This window comes from Oncorhynchus nerka, linkage group LG26 (assembly GCF_034236695.1).
Source record: "Oncorhynchus nerka isolate Pitt River linkage group LG26, Oner_Uvic_2.0, whole genome shotgun sequence".
Lineage (NCBI taxonomy): Eukaryota > Metazoa > Chordata > Actinopteri > Salmoniformes > Salmonidae > Oncorhynchus > Oncorhynchus nerka.
Genome location: NC_088421.1, coordinates 39,537,360 through 39,555,309, shown reverse-complemented (window position 1 = coordinate 39,555,309; position 17,950 = coordinate 39,537,360). Strand labels below are relative to the sequence as shown.

At 44.1% G+C, this 17,950-nt stretch overlaps 1 protein-coding gene across 3 annotated transcripts in view; it reads left to right on the top strand.

Moving 5' to 3' along the window:
- Window positions 1-17,950, top strand: part of LOC135564727 (ethanolamine-phosphate cytidylyltransferase-like) — a 46,149-nt gene that overhangs the window by 1,289 nt on the left and 26,910 nt on the right. The window contains exon 2 of one of the 3 annotated variants that reach the window (XM_065010647.1): window positions 13,580-13,668. The exons of 1 other annotated variant lie outside the window; for it this stretch is intronic. In XM_065010647.1, coding sequence (XP_064866719.1) covers window positions 13,580-13,668 — 89 coding nt within the window. Of the gene's footprint in view, window positions 1-13,579; window positions 13,669-14,734; window positions 15,299-17,950 lie in introns of those variants that run through there. One more of the 3 variants, XM_065010649.1, reaches the window with a different exon arrangement.

Here is a 17,950-nt window from a genome sequence, read left to right as displayed (position 1 = left end):
AGCTGTCTGGGTGGCTGGTCTCAGATGATCAGGTGAAGAAGCCGGATGTGGAGGTCCTGGGCTGGCGTGGTTACACGTGGTCTGTGGTGGTGGAGGTCCTGGGCTGGCGTGGTTACACGTGGTCTGTGGTGGTGGAGGTCCTGGGCTGGCGTGGTTACACGTGGTCTGTGGTGGTGGAGGTCCTGGGCTGGCGTGGTTACACGTGGTCTGTGGTGGTGAGGCCAGTTGGACATACTTCCAAATTCTCTAAAACCCCATTGGAGGCGGCTTATGGTAGAGAAATTGACATTAATTTCTCTGGCAACAACTCTGGTGGACATTCCTGCAATCAGCATGCCAATTGCACGCTCCCTCAAACTTGATACATCTGTGGCATTGTGTTGTGTGACAAAGCTGCACATTTTAGAGTGGCCTTTTATTGTCCCCAGCATAAGGGGACTGTGTAATGATCATGCTGTTTGATAAGCTTCTTGATATGCCACACCTGTCAAGTGGGTAGATTATCTTGGTAAAGGAGAAATGTTCTCTAACAGGGATGTAAACAAACTTGTGCACAAAATTTGAGAGAAATATGTTTTTTGAAATAAATCTGGGATCTTTTATTTTAGCTCATGAAACATGGGACCAACACTACATGTTGTGTTTATATTTTTGTTCAGAATATCAAGCTAGCTAGTACATGGTGTTGCCCTAGTTTCCAATCTGCTGTGCTAGTGGGGAGGCTTGGACGACAGGTAGATCGTGTCCTTCAAACCCCTCCTGCCAAGCACGTTTTTTAAAATCCGGTACACAGCAGGCAGGGCGACACCATGTACTAGCTAACTAGCAATCTAGCACACAGTGTCGCTAACTAGTTATTTAACTAGCACACAGTGTTGCCCTAGCCTCCCGGCATTCATGCAGGAACCAATAGGGTGCTCGAAGGGGGGCGTTCATGCAGGAACCAATAGGGTGCTCGAAGGGGGGCGTTCATGCAGGAACCAATAGGGTGCTCGAAGGGGGGCGTTCATGCAGGAACCAATAGGGTGCTCGAAGGGGGGCGTTCATGCAGGAACCAATAGGGTGCTCGAAGGGGGGCGTTCATGCAGGAACCAATAGGGTGCTCGAAGGGGGGCGTTCATGCAGGAATGAATGGGATGTTCGATGGGGGGATGTTCATGAAGGAACCAATGGGATGCTTGGGGGGGGGGGGCGTTCCTGCAGTTACAGGATTGCCCACATGCAGGAATGCCCCGAATTGCGGTTTGCAGTAGAACACTATTGTACGAGTGTTCAACTTGACTCTACTTCTTTTGCTGTGGATTTTGGATATTTGATCTAGAATTACCTGTAGATTCATGTACACAGTGCAGGTAATACCACCTAAATAGCACCAAAAGTCAGGTAATTCAAGACAGGAAGAGGGACCTCTGAGATAATACCCAGTGTCAACAGTCCACATTCCTTCCAACACACTTCAGAGTCCAGTGTCAGTCTTCTACATCTGTCCCTCTTCCCAGGAACAAGGGCGTTTGTTGCATGCTACATTTCTTTACATGTTTGTATTTTGTTGCACAGAATTAATAGTTTTCCCAAAATACAGCACCCCATAGACCTGCACTATAACTCACTCCACCTCCCTGACACCCACTGTGTCGTGCTGTAGGCGTGTAAACCACAGCACCCCATAGACCTGCACTATAACTCACTCCACCTCCCTGACACCCACTGTGTCGTGCTGTAGGCGTGTAAAACCACAGCACCCTCTTCCTCAGTGTTGTAACCTGCTTATGAAGCAGCCGAGCGCACGGGCAGCGGAAACAGTAACAAGCCTGCCATTGTTCCGTGGTCAGAGTTTCTTTCAAAACGGAGTGGTAGTGTGTGGAAACTAAACACTGACATTGTCGACTGTTTCTGCCATGAGAAACACCGCCACACACAATCTCCCCCTGGGGCAGAGTCAGAAGCTACAGGACATGAACCTGACCCACGTCAGGAAAGTAGGAAAGAAAACACGCTTTGAATTCATGCGTGTGAAGATCAGCATTACGGTGGCTTTCTCTGGGAGAATTCCAGTCATTTTGGGTGCAGCCACCTAGCCGTGGTTAGATGGAATGTTGCAGAATGTTTCGGATGCCAGAATATTAATCGGTGGGGTGAGTTCCCAAAGCGTGCCTGTGTCAACAGAGCTCATTTCACTAACCCTTCTAACCCCTCGGCCCACACCTGCCATGTCCATGAAAGTTCATGCCCTGCGGACTCACTCGTCTGTCCTCACTAAATGCAGTACATTGTTTGGCCATACATTGCAGCAGCATCACCATATTCTTGTTGACATCTAGCACCATCAGCATCAGCTGTAGCAGGCCCTAGGAGCGGCACTGGGCAGATTGACTCAGGAAAGGAAATATATATTTGTTTGTCAGTGAGACTTCAGGCTAGATTCTGTCAGATCTGCGCTAGCCAAGACCCATATGGCGGTTGTTTTGGCAGTGTTGGAAGTGAGAGCTGTCAAATCCACAAGCGGACATTGCCATTGGCTGCATGGATTGGCATTAAGAGAAATCCTAACTGGTTTAGAAGTTTGAGCACTGGATTGTGAGCTGTAATCTGCCCCTCTATTCGGCTGATAGAAATCCTCAATTTTGTTTTGTGATTTTCAATTTGAGTGTAATTTTTTCCCAAAATTGCCTACATTTACTCATTCTGAACTTGTAACGCGAGTGGGAGGGGTGTGGCTGTGTGACAATGACCACACGAGAAGACATTCTGCTTTGACGGCTCTAATGCAGTTACACTTCCGACACCACCAAAACATCAGCTATGCCGTTAACTAGTTAACTAACTTGATCTGATTGAATCTAGCCTTAAATCTGCTAAACTATCAATTGTTGGAGTGTCACTTGTCAGTGTAAGTGAGACCTTGTCTGTTTGACTATCTATCCGGACTAGATATTGTAGGGTTGCAAAATTCTGTGAACTTTCAATAAATTCTCTGGTTTTCCCGGAATCCCTGTTGGAGGATTCATGGAATCAGGAGGGAATAAACAGGAAATCCAGAATTCAAACAGGGTTTCTGGAAAACCAGGGAATTTATTTTGCAACCCTAATCTAGACCCTGTCCTGCCTTTAGGGTTGAAGTTTGAGACATTCTGTTCTTAATTGGTTTCCAGTGACAGAAGGTAGCCAGGGTCCAAGTTAGCAACATCGTCAACTGAGCTCTAAAGTCCACTGACACTCCTCACTCAGGCTTTCACATAGCTGCTGCCAGGCTGTGTTGTGTTCATTAGGCAACAATCAGAAGGAAAAAACATACTGAAACAGGAAGGGACTACCTGAATGCTCATTTTCATTTACCGTTGCAAAATGTTTGAAAACGTGTGTGCCCTAATGAAGACGACCCAGAACACAGCCTATAAACATTCAGTTTACAATCTCAGTCAGGTGAGGAGTCATTCTGAGGTGATGTCTGTCAGCATATCCTCAGTAGTAATAATCTCAGTCAGGGGAGGAGTCATTCTGAGATGATGTCTGTCAGCATATCCCCAGTAGTAATAATCTGTCAGAGGAAGAGTCATTCTGAGGTGATGTCTGTCAGTAAATCCCCAGTAGTTATAATCTGTCAGAGGAAGAGTCATTCTGAGGTGATTTCTGTCAGTAGTAATAATCTCAGTCAGGGAAGAGTCATTCTGAGGTGATGTCTGTCAGTAAATCCCCAGTAGTTATAATCTGTCAGAGGAAGAGTCATTCTGAGGTGATGTCTGTCAGTAGTAATAATCTCAGTCAGAGAAGAGTCATTCTGAGATGATGTCTGTCAGTAAATCCCCAGTAGTTATAATCTGTCAGAGGAAGAGTCATTCTGAGGTGATGTCTGTCAGTAGTAATAATCTGTCAGAGGAAGAGTCATTCTGAGGTGATGTCTGTCAGTAGTAATAATCTCAGTCAGGGAAGAGTCATTCTGAGGTGATGTCTGTCAGTAGTTATAATCTGTCAGAGGAAGAGTCATTCTGAGGTGATTTCTGTCAGTAGTTATAATCTGTCAGAGGAAGAGTCATTCTGAGGTGATTTCTGTCAGTAAATCCCCAGTAGTTATAATCTGTCAGAGGAAGAGTCATTCTGAGATGATGTCTGTTAGCATATCCCCAGTAGTAATTCAGCATATCCCCAGGAGTCATTCTGAGGTGATGTCTGTCAGCATATCCCCAGTAGTAATTCAGCATATCCCCAGGAGTCATTCTGAGATGATGTCTGTCAGTAGTAATAATCGCAGTCAGGGAAGAGTCATTCTGAGATGATGTCGGTCAGTAAATCCCCAGTAGTAATTCAGCATATCCCCAGGAGTCATTCTGAGGTGATGTCTGTCAGCATATCCCCAGTAGTAATTCAGCATATCCCCAGGAGTCATTCTGAGATGATGTCTGTCAGTAGTAATAATCGCAGTCAGGGAAGAGTCATTCTGAGGTGATTTCTGTCAGCATATCCCCAGTAGTAATTCAGCATATCCCCAGGAGTCATTCTGAGATGATGTCTGTCAGTAGTAATAATCGCAGTCAGGGAAGAGTCATTCTGAGGTGATTTCTGTCAGTAGTAATAATCTCAGTCAGGGAAGAGTCATTCTGAGATGATGTCTGTCAGTAAATCCCCAGTAGTTATAATCTGTCAGAGGAAGAGTCATTCTGAGATGATGTCTGTCAGTAAATCCCCAGTAGTTATAATCTGTCAGAGGAAGAGTCATTCTGAGGTGATGTCTGTCAGTAAATCCCCAGTAGTTATAATCTGTCAGAGGAAGGGTCATTCTGAGATGATGTCTGTCAGCATATCCCCAGTAGTAATTCAGCATATCCACAGGAGTCATTCTGAGGTGATGTCTGTCAGCATATCCCCAGTAGTAATTCAGCATATCCCCAGCAGTCATTCTGAGGTGATGTCTGTCAGCATATCCCCAGTAGTAATAATCGCAGTCAGGGAAGAGTCATTCTGAGGTGATGTCTGTCAGTATATCCCCAGTAGTAATTCAGCATATCCCCAGGAGTCATTCTGAGGTGATGTCTGTCAGCATATCCCCAGTAGTAATAATCTCAGTCAGGGAAGAGTCATTCTGAGATGATGTCTGTCAGTAAATCCCCAGTAGTTATAATCTGTCAGAGGAAGGGTCATTCTGAGATGATGTCTGTCAGCATATCCCCAGTAGTAATTCAGCATATCCACAGGAGTCATTCTGAGATGATGTCTGTCAGTAGTAATAATCTCAGTCAGGGAAGAGTCATTCTGAGATTATGTCTGTCAGTAAATTCCCAGTAGTTATAATCTGTCAGAGGAAGAGTCATTCTGAGATGATGTCTGTCAGCATATCCCCAGTAGTAATTCAGCATATCCACAGGAGTCATTCTGAGGTGATGTCTGTCAGTATATCCCCAGTAGTAATTCAGCATATCCCCAGGAGTCATTCTGAGATGATGTCTGTCAGTAGTAATAATCGCAGTCAGGGAAGAGTCATTCTGAGGTGATTTCTGTCAGTAGTAATAATCTCAGTCAGGGAAGAGTCATTCTGAGATGATGTCTGTCAGTAAATCCCCAGTAGTTATAATCTGTCAGAGGAAGAGTCATTCTGAGATGATGTCTGTCAGTAAATCCCCAGTAGTTATAATCTGTCAGAGGAAGAGTCATTCTGAGGTGATGTCTGTCAGTAAATCCCCAGTAGTTATAATCTGTCAGAGGAAGAGTCATTCTGAGGTGATGTCTGTCAGTAAATCCCCAGTAGTTATAATCTGTCAGAGGAAGAGTCATTCTGAGGTGATGTCTGTCAGTATATCCCCAGTAGTAATTCAGCATATCCCCAGGAGTCATTCCGAGGGGATGTCTGTCAGTATATCCCCAATAGTAATAATCCTAACAGATGTAATGACACCATAGATTATCTTTATGAGAGAGATAGCACAAGAAGCCTTTATTGGCCTGTGTCATGTATCTATGGTACATGGTATATCATGTATAGATAGTATATCCAAGCACATTTTAATAACAGCATAGATTATCTTTATGAGAGAGATAGCACAAGAAGCCTTTATTGGCTTGTGTCATGTATCTATGGTACATGGTATATCATGTATAGTTAGTATATCAAGCACATTTTAATAACAGCATAGATTATCTTTCTGAGAGCGATATCATATGAAGTATTTGTGGTAAATTTTAACAACAAGAAAAACGAGAACAAATGTTTGGGCCGTCTTGCTGGAGGGTTGCTAGCCTGGCTGACGTGTAGATCCACGTTGAACAGATCCACGTTGTGCAGACCCACGTTGTACAGACCCACGTTGTACAGACCTACATTGTACAGACCTACATTGTGCAAACCCACATTGTACAGACCCACGTTGTACAGACCCACGTTGTACAGACCTACATTGTGCAGACCCACGTTGTACAGACCTACATTGTGCAGACCTATATTGTCCAGACCCACGTTGTACAGACCCACGTTGTACAGACCCACATTGTGCAGACCTACATTGTGCAGACCCACGTTCTACAGACCCACGTTGTGCAGACCTACATTGTGCAGACCCACGTTGTACAGACCCACATTGTACACAGTGCGCTGTGCCCCAATGGTTTGGAAAGCCAGTAGTTATAGTTGTATATTTGATCCGTCTCAGAGTAGGCATATTGATTGGTTCTTTCAAAAAATATATATATTTGGGGTTGAGAGCTCTGGTTGTTTGGATTTGAAAACCCAAAGGTTGTTAAACAAGGGGAAGACACTTGGAGGACAGGAGAATTGGTATCAGCCAGACTCTGAAGTCAGGAGGATTGGTATCAGCCAGACTCTGAAGTCAGGAGGATTGGTATCAGCCAGACTCTGAAGTCAGGAGGATTGGTATCAGCCATACTCTGAAGTCAGGAGGACTGGTATCAGCCAGACTCTGAAGTCAGGAGGACTGGTATCAGCCAGACTCTGAAGTCAGGAGGACTGGTATCAGCCAGACTCTGAAGTCAGGAGGACTGGTATCAGCCAGACTCTGAAGTCAGGAGGATTGGTATCAGCCAGACTCTGATATCAGGAGGACTGGTATCAGCCAGACTCTGAAGTCAGGAGGACTGTTATCAGCCAGACTCTGAAGTCAGGAGGACTGGTATCAGCCATACTCTGAAGTCAGGAGGACTGGTATCAGCCAGACTCTGAAGTAAGGAGGACTGGTATCAGCCAGACTCTGAAGTCAGGAGGATTGGTATCAGCCAGACTCTGAAGACAGGAGGACTGGTATCAGCCAGACTCTGAAGTCAGGACGACTGGTATCGGCCAGACTCTGAAGTCAGGAGGACTGGTATCAGCCAGACTCTGAAGTCAGGAGGACTGGTATCAGCCAGACTCTGAAGTCAGGAGGACTGGTATCAGCCAGACTCTGAAGTCAGGAGGACTGGTATCAGCCAGACTCTGAAGTCAGGAGGACTTGTATCGGCCAGACTCTGAAGTCAGGAGGACTGGTATCAGCCAGACTCTGAAGTCAGGAGGATTGGTATCAGCCAGACTCTGAAGTCAGGAGGACTGGTATCAGCCAGACTCTGAAGTCAGGAGGACTGTTATCAGCCAGACTCTGAAGTCAGGAGGACTGGTATCAGCCAGACTCTGAAGTCAGGAGGACTGGTATCAGCCAGACTCTGAAGTCAGGAGGACTGGTATCAGCCAGACTCTGAAGTCAGGAGGATTGGTATCAGCCAGACTCTGATTGGTATCAGCCAGACTCTGATAGTCAGGAGGACTGGTATCAGCCAGACTCTGAAGTCAGGAGGACTGTTATCAGCCAGACTCTGAAGTCAGGAGGACTGGTATCAGCCAGACTCTGAAGTCAGGAGGACTGGAATCAGGAGCCAGACTCTGAAGTCAGGAGGACTGGTATCAGCCAGACTCTGAAGTCAGGAGGACTGGTATCAGCCAGACTCTGAAGTCAGGAGGACTGGTATCAGCCAGACTCTGAAGTCAGGAGGACTGGTATCAGCCAGACTCTGAAGTCAGGAGGACTGGTATCAGCCAGACTAGGGGTCTCAGCCAGTAATGGAAATTAGATGGTCTTGGGACTTTTTTAGGGGGGGCTTGTGCTCTTCTGGTGTCTGTCTACTTCCTCTGATAGTGCTCTCTGTTGTCTGTCTACTTCCTCTGATAGTGCTCTTCTGTTGTCTGTCTACTTCCTCTGATAGTGCTCTCTGTTGTCTGTCTACTTCCTCTGATAGTGCTCTCTGTTGTCTGTCTACTTCCTCTGATAGTGCTCTCTGCTGTCTGTCTACTTCCTCTGATAGTGCTCTCTGTTGTCTGTCTACTTCCTCTGATAGTGCTCTCTGTTGTCTGTCTACTTCCTCTGATAGTGCTCTCTGTTGTCTGTCTACTTCCTCTGATAGTGCTCTCTGTTGTCTGTCTACTTCCTCTGATAGTGCTCTCTGTTGTCTGTCTACTTCCTCTGATAGTGCTCTCTGTTGTCTGTCTACTTCCTCTGATAGTGCTCTCTGTTGTCTGTCTACTTCCTCTGATAGTGCTCTCTGTTGTCTGTCTACTTCCTCTGATAGTGCTCTCTGTCAAAAAACAGTTAAAGGATCCCCTTAACGACATGATTGATTTTAGACATTGATGCTCAATCTATCAATTTAAATGTACAGTAAGTGCACAAACACTTAGAGATTGTATATTTGAAAATATGTCATTTAAAAAACACACAGTAAGGTTACTTTGTAAACACATGTGACATGGTGTAGACTTAAAGATATCTTTACATTATTATAGTTATTCTATTTGACTATTTTTACCACAGATTTGTTCCATTTTATCCTGTTTACCTTATTATAGTGATTCTGTATATCTATCGTTTATCTCTTTAGTTGTGCACTCCTTGCTGTGCTATCTCAATGCCACTGTGTCATTCTCTACTAGGACCTAGATGGTGTTATTGTACCACTCTACCATTCTCTACTAGGACCTAGCTGGTGTTATTGTACCACTCTACCATTCTCTACTAGGACCTAGCTGGTGTTATTGTACCACTCTACCATTCTCTACTAGGACCTAGCTGGTGTTATTGTACCACTCTACCATTCTCTACTAGGACCTAGCTGGTGTTATTGTACCACTCTACCATTCTCTACTGGGACCTAGCTGGTGTTATTGTACCACTCTACCATTCTCTACTAGGACCTAGCTGGTGTTATTGTACCACTCTACCATTCTCTACTAGGACCTAGCTGGTGTTATTGTACCACTCTACCATTCTCTACTAGGACCTAGCTGGCGTTATTGTACCACTCTACCATTCTCTACTAGGACCTAGCTGGTGTTATTGTACCACTCTACCATTCTCTACTAGAACCTAGCTGGTGATATTGTACCACTCTACCATTCTCTACTATAACCTAGCTGGTGTTATTGTACCACTCTACCATTCTCTACTAGGACCTAGCTGGTGTTATTGTACCACTCTACCATTCTCTACTAGGACCTAGCTGGTGTTATTGTACCACTCTACCATTCTCTACTAGGACCTAGCTGGCGTTATTGTACCACTCTACCATTCTCTACTAGGACCTAGCTGGTGTTATTGTACCACTCTACCATTCTCTACTAGAACCTAGCTGGTGATATTGTACCACTCTACCATTCTCTACTATAACCTAGCTGGTGTTATTGTACCACTCTACCATTCTCTACTAGGACCTAGCTGGTGTTATTGTACCACTCTACCATTCTCTACTAGGACCTAGCTGGTGTTATTGTACCACTCTACCATTCTCTACTAGAACCTAGCTGGTGTTATTGTACCACTCTACCATTCTCTACTAGAACCTAGCTGGTGTTATTGTACCACTCTACCATTCTCTACTAGGACCTAGCTGGTGTTATTGTACCACTCTACCATTCTCTACTAGAACCTAGCTGGTGTTATTGTACCACTCTACCATTCTCTACTAGAACCTAGCTGGTGTTATTGTACCACTCTACCATTCTCTACTAGGACCTAGCTGGCGTTATTGTCAAACAGCTCTGGTGCTATTTGGGTGTCTGTCTGCTAGCTGACCTTGCCACACTACTTAATATTTCATCACGTCCTGTGATCCTCTGGTGATTCCTACCCTGCTAAAAAACAACAACAGGAGCAGCATCACCCCAGGCCAGGCCACCTTTCAAGCCACCTAGCGTTCCTGGGTTACACTGTCCAAGGACAGGCAAGCAGACAGGCAGATATACAGGCAGGCAGAGAGACTTGGACACCAAGCCTAGGACTGCAGGGCCTCTCTCACAAGCATAGTCTCTTATGTAACCCTTAGTCCTTTGTCTCAGTCTCCACACACACACACACACACACACACACACACACACACACACACACACACACACACACACACACACACACACACACACACACACACACTTCACTTCTGGCCTGACCAGCCACACTCAGTAGTCACATTAAGCCCCCTATTTAGAACAAGCATGTGGATTCCATTCCTCTAACAGACAGTGTGAACAAAACGTCTGAACGGTCAGGGACTCTGCTTATGCTGTTCAGTCATCACACACAAAACAATGTCCTTTTGGTCGCGCCATACAACGTGTTCATTTAACATTCAATACCGTTGATAACTGACTTGCCTAGTTAAATAAAGGTTAAATAAATAAACAATAAAAAAGGCTTTTAAGAACAGCCACGTGGGAAAGAAAGCTGATAAAAAAGTGATAACATTAAGTGGTCCATCTTGAAAGTTCACTTAAGGGCAGTAGGAAGTAGGAACAAGAGCCGTCTGCAGTGTATAGTGATACGACCACATCACACCATGGTTCAGGGGTTCACTGTGTCATCACTGCCCTACCCCTTAGACAGGCAGGCTACTTAGCAACATGAGATTCTCTTACTGCTCTGGGCTGGACATCTCTAAATCGTGACAGCTCTATTTCCATGACATTTTATAGCAGCGATAGCAATCAGGTCATGTACAGTAGTTGTAAATGGTTTATGACTGATTTTATCCATTTTTATGATCAGTCAAATTACTACAGTTGATGTACCATTAACACACATTTTATTGACACAATACACTGGCGATAAGAAATCTCCAGGTTTCAACTTTCTCTCTAATACTTCACTGTAGGAAATGTGTCTTTATGTCAAGTGCCTCTATAACACAGGTTACATGACTACAAATGTGCTATTCCAGTTTCGCTATAACAAGCTACTGAAGAGACTATGATGTCATTTGCCACATAATGGAAGTTATACCCCTCAAATTCAACTCAACTTGGAAGCCACTTCCACTGCTTTTTTCCATTTCCCCCCTCTAGCTAGGGACTGATTTAGACCTGGGATACCAGGTGGGTGGAATAAGGATCAGGTAGAACAGAACCAGCAGGCTCCGGACCTCGTAGGGTCAGATGTAACCCTGGTGGGCCTGGGGAATGGAATGGGGAAAGTGATAAATCCAAAAGAGGTCACAGGACTAGAGGTCGACCGATTAGTCGGCATGTGCGATTAATTAGGGCCGATTTCAACAACAATTTCATAACAATCGGTAATCAACCTTTTTGGACGCCGATTATGGCCGATTACATTGCACTCCATGAGGAAACGGCTTGGCAGGTTGACCACCTGTTACGCGAGTGCAGCTTCAAAAGGACCTTGTGGCTGCAATGAGCCAAGGTAAGTTGCTAGCTAGCATTAAACTTATCTTGTAAAAAAACAATCAATCTTCACATAATCACTAGTTAACTACACATGGTTGATGATATTACTAGGTTAACTAGCTTGTCGTGCGTTGCATATAATCAATGCGGTGCCTGTTCATTTATCATCAAATCACAGCCTACTTTAACCTCGCCAAACGGCTGATGATTTAACAAAAGTGCATTGCCAAAAAAAGCACAATCTTTGCACAAATGTACCTAAACATAAACATCAACGCCTTTCTTAAAATCAATACACAGAAGTATATTTTTTTAAACCTGCATATTTAGTTAAAAGACATTCATGTTAGCAGGCAATATTAACTAGGGAAATTATGTTACTAATTGTGTCACTTCTCTTGCGTTCATTGCACGCAGAGTCAGGGTATATGCAAAAGTTTGGGCCGCCTGGCTTGTTGTGAACTAATTTGCCAGAATTTACATAATTATTACATAACATTGAAGGTTGTGCAATGTAACAGCAACATTTAGACTTAGGGTTGCCACCCGTTCGATAACATACAGAACGGTTCCATATTTCACTGAAAGAATAAACGTTTTGTTTTCGAAAGGATAGTTTCCAGATTTGACCATATTAATGACCAAAGGCTCGTATTTCTGTGTTTATTATATTATAATTAAGTCTATGATTTGATATTTGATAGGGCAGTCTGACTGAGCCGTGGTAGGCAGCAGCAGGCTCGTAAGCATTCATTCAAACAGCACTTTACTGCGTTTGCCAGCAGCTCTGAAACACAGCGCTGTTTATAACTTTAAGCCTATCTACTCCTGAGATTTAGGCTGGCAATACTAAAGTGCCTATAAGAACATCCAATAGTCAAAGGAATATGAAATACAAATGGTATAGAGAGAAATAGTCGATGCTTCATAATTCCTAAAATAACTACAACCTAAAACTTCTTAACTGGGAATATTGAAGAAGTAGGAATATTGAACCACCAGCTTTCATATGTTCTGAGCAAGGAACTGAAACGTTAGCTTTTTTACATGGCACATATTGTACTTTTACTTTCTTCTCCAACACTGTGTTTCTGCATTATTTAAACCAACTTGAACGTGTCATTATTTATTTGAGACTAAATAGATTTTATTTATGTATTATTTTAAGTTAAAAAAGAAGTGTTCAGTGTTAATTGTCATTATTACAAATATATATATATATATATAAAAATTGGACGATTAATCGGTATCAGCTTTTTTTTTGGTCCTCCAACAATCGGTATTGGTATCGGCGTTAAAAAAGTCATAATTGGTCGACCTCTACACGGGACAACAGCGTCCTGTCATCTATAGTACCCATTATGACAAGCTTCATTGTATCTAATACCATGGTTCATCATGTTTATGACTGACTATGACAGATGGTATGTCTTATGTAGCTGTTATAAAGGCTTTATAAATCCATACATCAGGGGGCCTACAATATAACATTACCACTTGCTGTGCTAATTCTCACTGTACCTGTACCTCAACCACCACTGAGTGAGGAGCTGGAACAGACACCAAACCACTGCATGGCCTGTCATGTCAGCAGTTTGAGTGATAGCAGGCTAATGCTAATGTCCACCTGTTAGTCATCACCGTGCTAGATTACTCTGTACCAACCTGAGTCCCAATATGGGCTATAATCTAATCAGCTACAGATGGAGTGCTCAGTGCTCGTCTCCATGGCTACTGTGGATGGAGTGACTCTGTTTCTCTGACTCTTAGTTTGGTGGTACTAGATGTACATTATAGACAGGTTTCCCAGAACCAGATTAAGCCTACTCCTATTTTACAAAACATTCTCAGTCCAGGAATAGGCTTAATCTGTGTCTTGGAAACTGACCCTATGAATGCTCCCTAGTATTAACTGTGGCTTTGTTATCCTTCCTCTAGCTATGACATGGTCCATTATGGTCACTCCAACCAGCTGCGGCAGGCCAAGGCCATGGGAGATTACCTCATCGTTGGAGTACACACAGACGGTAAGAGCTTCAGGGTTGGGGTTCCAGTCCCAGCATGCAACAGGGGAGCCTCCATCACACCAGGGCTGGGGTTCAAGTCCCAGCATGCAACAGAGGAGCCTACATCACACCAGGGCTGGGGTTCAAGTCCCAGCATGCAACAGGAGAGCCTCCATCACACCAGGGTTGGGGTTCCAGTTCCAGCATGCAACAGGAGAGCCTCCATCACACCAGGGTTGGGGTTCAAGTTCCAGCATGCATCAGGAAAGCCTCCATCACACCAGGGTTGGGTTCCAGTCCCAACATGCAACAGGAGAGTCTCCATCATACCAGGGGTTGTATTCATTAAGCACAACGTAAGAAAATGGATGGAAACAGGGAGGAGTTACCTGGACCAATACCAGGCGTTACCTTGTCCAATAAGATTAGTTAATTTCCGTTGTGGGCCCTAATGAAGGTGGCCCTGACCTCCATGGAATAACCACCACCTCCCAATCCCCTCAGATGCCCAGACCCAGCATAGTGACCTCATCCTTTCAGCCCTCAACTGCCAATACCAGTCCCCATTACATCTCCTACCCCAACCAAGACCCCAACCAGACCTGACCTGCATCACCTCAACGCAGAGCCAACACCCCCTAAACACACACACACACCAAAGCATCTCCCACCAGACCCCATCTCTCTCCTCCTTCTCTCCCAAACCCTTCAGCCTGACATGGGGAGGTGTCGGGTGGCCAGCCTCCCACTGCTTTAATAACTCATCACCATCAGACACCAGAGTTGTGTTCATTAGGCACTAAATGAAATAAAAACAGACTGAAACAAGGATGGACTACCTGGATGGACTACCTGGATGGACTACCTGGATGGACTACCTGGATGGACGACCTGGATGGACTACCTGGATGGACTACCTGGATGGACGACCTGGATGGACTACCTGGATGGACGACCTGGATGGACTACCTGGATGGACTACCTGGATGGACGACCTGGATGGACTACCTGGATGGACGACCTGGATGGACTACCTGGATGGACTACCTGGATGGACGACCTGGATGGACTACCTGGATGGACGACCTGGATGGACGACCTGGATGGACGACCTGGATGGACTACCTGGATGGACTACCTGGATGGACTACCTGGATGGACGACCTGGATGGACGACCTGGATGGACTACCTGGATGGACGACCTGGATGGACTACCTGGATGGACTACCTGGATGGACTACCTGGACGGACTACCTGGACGGACTACCTGGACGGACTACCTGGATGGACTACCTGGACGGACTACCTGGATGGACTACCTGGATGGACTACCTGTTTTTCATTGTGTTTCCTAATGAACACGAGCCACTTGTGTGCTGTAAGATCTTGTGACTGTTGTGACAGTAGTAACACAGGGGCCCAAACAGTGGCTGGGACACAACAACACATCACAGCCTCCCATGGCACACTAGGGCACTCTGACACTGGGACCGACAGACACACTGTGCGACGGGCGCCATGTCAGTGTTTACCATAACCCAGAACTACATGGCTTAACTCAAACAATAGAGCCTCACACACTGTGGTCTGTCAGGGACAAAGGAGCACATATATAGTAGGCTATAAACTCTCTATCACAGAGAGAGAGAGGTGAGAGAGAGGCGAGAGGCGAGAGGCGTGATAATGGATTATCTCTGCTACAGTGTGGATAATGTACTGTACAGTCAGTGTAAAACTATTATACAGCTGGTCATGTATTTCTCTCTACCCTCCCCTTAGGTTTATAACAGACAAGGTCATTGTCACATCCAGTTTTGATGACTTTGCTAAAAGATATACACAGACTGTAAAGCCTTTGTCATACCCACGTTGATCATTTCTAGCCTGGACCCAGATCTATTTGTGCTGTCTTGCCAACTTCTATGGCAAGGCATGCCGATGAGCACAGGGGTTAATTTGGCAGACAACACAAACAGTTCTGGGACCTGGCTGGATTATTTCACTTTATTGAAATAAGTTCACAGTCAACCAAGTGTTGGCGGTCATACAGTATATCCATCCCTATGTTGTTGTACACACTTTGTTATCGTTTGAGTCCATCACACTATCTACTGTAGCAGCCTGGTGGTCCAGTCTTTTGATGCTCTAGCCTACTACTTTCTTTCTTCGTTGTCATGCCAATGGTTGACAACAACATGACAGTTGGCTACAGCGCATGCAGTAAAGCAGGGTTTCCTAAACTCGGTCCTGGGTCCCCCCTGGGTGCACTTTTTTGCCCTAGCACTACACAGATAATAATGTGTGTGTGGGGGGGGGGCAGGACCGTTGTGAAGCACACAGAGACTGTGTGAGAGCAAAGTCTAGCGTTGCGTTTATCTTAATATCTGTGGTGCTGTTGGTTGCAACGTCTTGCTGAGTGTACCTTATCCTGTCAAGACGTTCAGGACACTATCTGTTTATGACTCGTCTATAGTAAACATGGTCATTATGACTCATCTACAGTAAACATGGTCATCATGACTCATCTATAGTAAACATGGTCATCATGACTCATCTATAGTAAACATGGTCATTATGACTCATCTATAGTAAACATGGTCATTATGACTCATCTATAGTAAACATGGTCATTATGACTCATCTATAGTAAACATGGTCATTATGACTCATCTATAGTAAACATGGTCATTATGACTCATCTATAGTAAACATGGTCATTATGACTGACTCATCTATCTATAGTAAACATGGTCATTATGACATGTAAACATGGTCATCATGACTCATCTATAGTAAACATGGTCATTATGACTCATCTATAGTAAACATGGTCATTATGACTCATCTATAGTAAACATGGTCATTATGACTCATCTATAGTAAACATGTAAACATGGTCATTATGACTCATCTATAGTAAACATGGTCATTATGACTCATCTATAGTAAACATGGTCATTATGACTCATCTATAGTAAACATGGTCATTATGACTCATCTATAGTAAACATGGTCATTATGACTCATCTATAGTAAACATGGTCATTATGACTCATCTATAGTAAACATGGTCATTATGACTATAGTAAACATGGTCATTATGACTCATCTATAGTAAACATGGTCATTATGACTCATCTATAGTAAACATGGTCATTAGTCTAAACATGGTCATTATGACTCGTCTATAGTAAACATGGTCATTATGACTCATCTATAGTAAACATGGTCATTATGACTCTATAGTAAACATGGTCATTATGACTCGTCTATAGTAAACTCGTCATAGGTCATTACATAGTAAATGACTCGTCTATAGTAAACATGGTCATTATGGTCAAGTAAATATGGTCAACATGACTCATCGATAGTAAACATGGCCATAAAATGTGTCTCTTACCGTCAGCTGTGAATGTGCAGACATGGATCTAAATGTGGACCGGAACTGATCACAGGACACTTGTTAAAGGGATAGTTCACTCAACTCATTTCATCATCATCACAGCTTTTTCTCTGTACTGAAAGTGCTCTATCTTGAAAACTTAACTGCTGATATGGACACTTTTTGGGGGATCATGTTAACAGTGTTCTAATGAACAAAATACTAAAAGATGAAGTCTCCCTTTAATGCCAGGTGAAAACACTCTCTACAGCTATTAGCTTCTGGTGGTCGGTGTGTTGTGATGGATATCAGTGACTTTAATGCCAGGTGAAAACACTCTCTACAGCTATTAGCAGCGGTGTGTTGTGATGGATATCAGTGACTTTAATGCCAGGTGAAAACACTCTCTACAGCTATTAGCTTCTGGTGGTCGTATCAGTGCCAGGTGAAAACACTCTCTACAGTGATGGATATCAGTGACTTTAATGCCAGGTGAAAACACTCTCTACAGCTATTAGCTTCTGGTGGTCGGTGTGTTGTGATGGATATCAGTGACTTTAATGCCAGGTGAAAACACTCTCTACAGCTATTAGCTTTAATGCTGAAAACACTCTCTACAGCTGGCTTCGGTGTGTGTTGTGATGGATATCAGTGACTTTAATGCCAGGTGAAAACACTCTCTACAGCTATTAGCTTCTGGTGGTCTGGTTGTGATGGATATCAGTGACTTTAATGCCAGGTGTTGCTTCTGATGGATATCAGTGACTTTAATGCCAGGTGAAAACACTCTCTACAGCTATTAGCTTCTGGTGGTCGGTGTGTTGTGATGGATATCAGTGACTTTAATGCCAGGTGAAAACACTCTCTACAGCTATTAGCTTCTGGTGGTCGGTGTGTTGTGATGGATATCAGTGACTTTA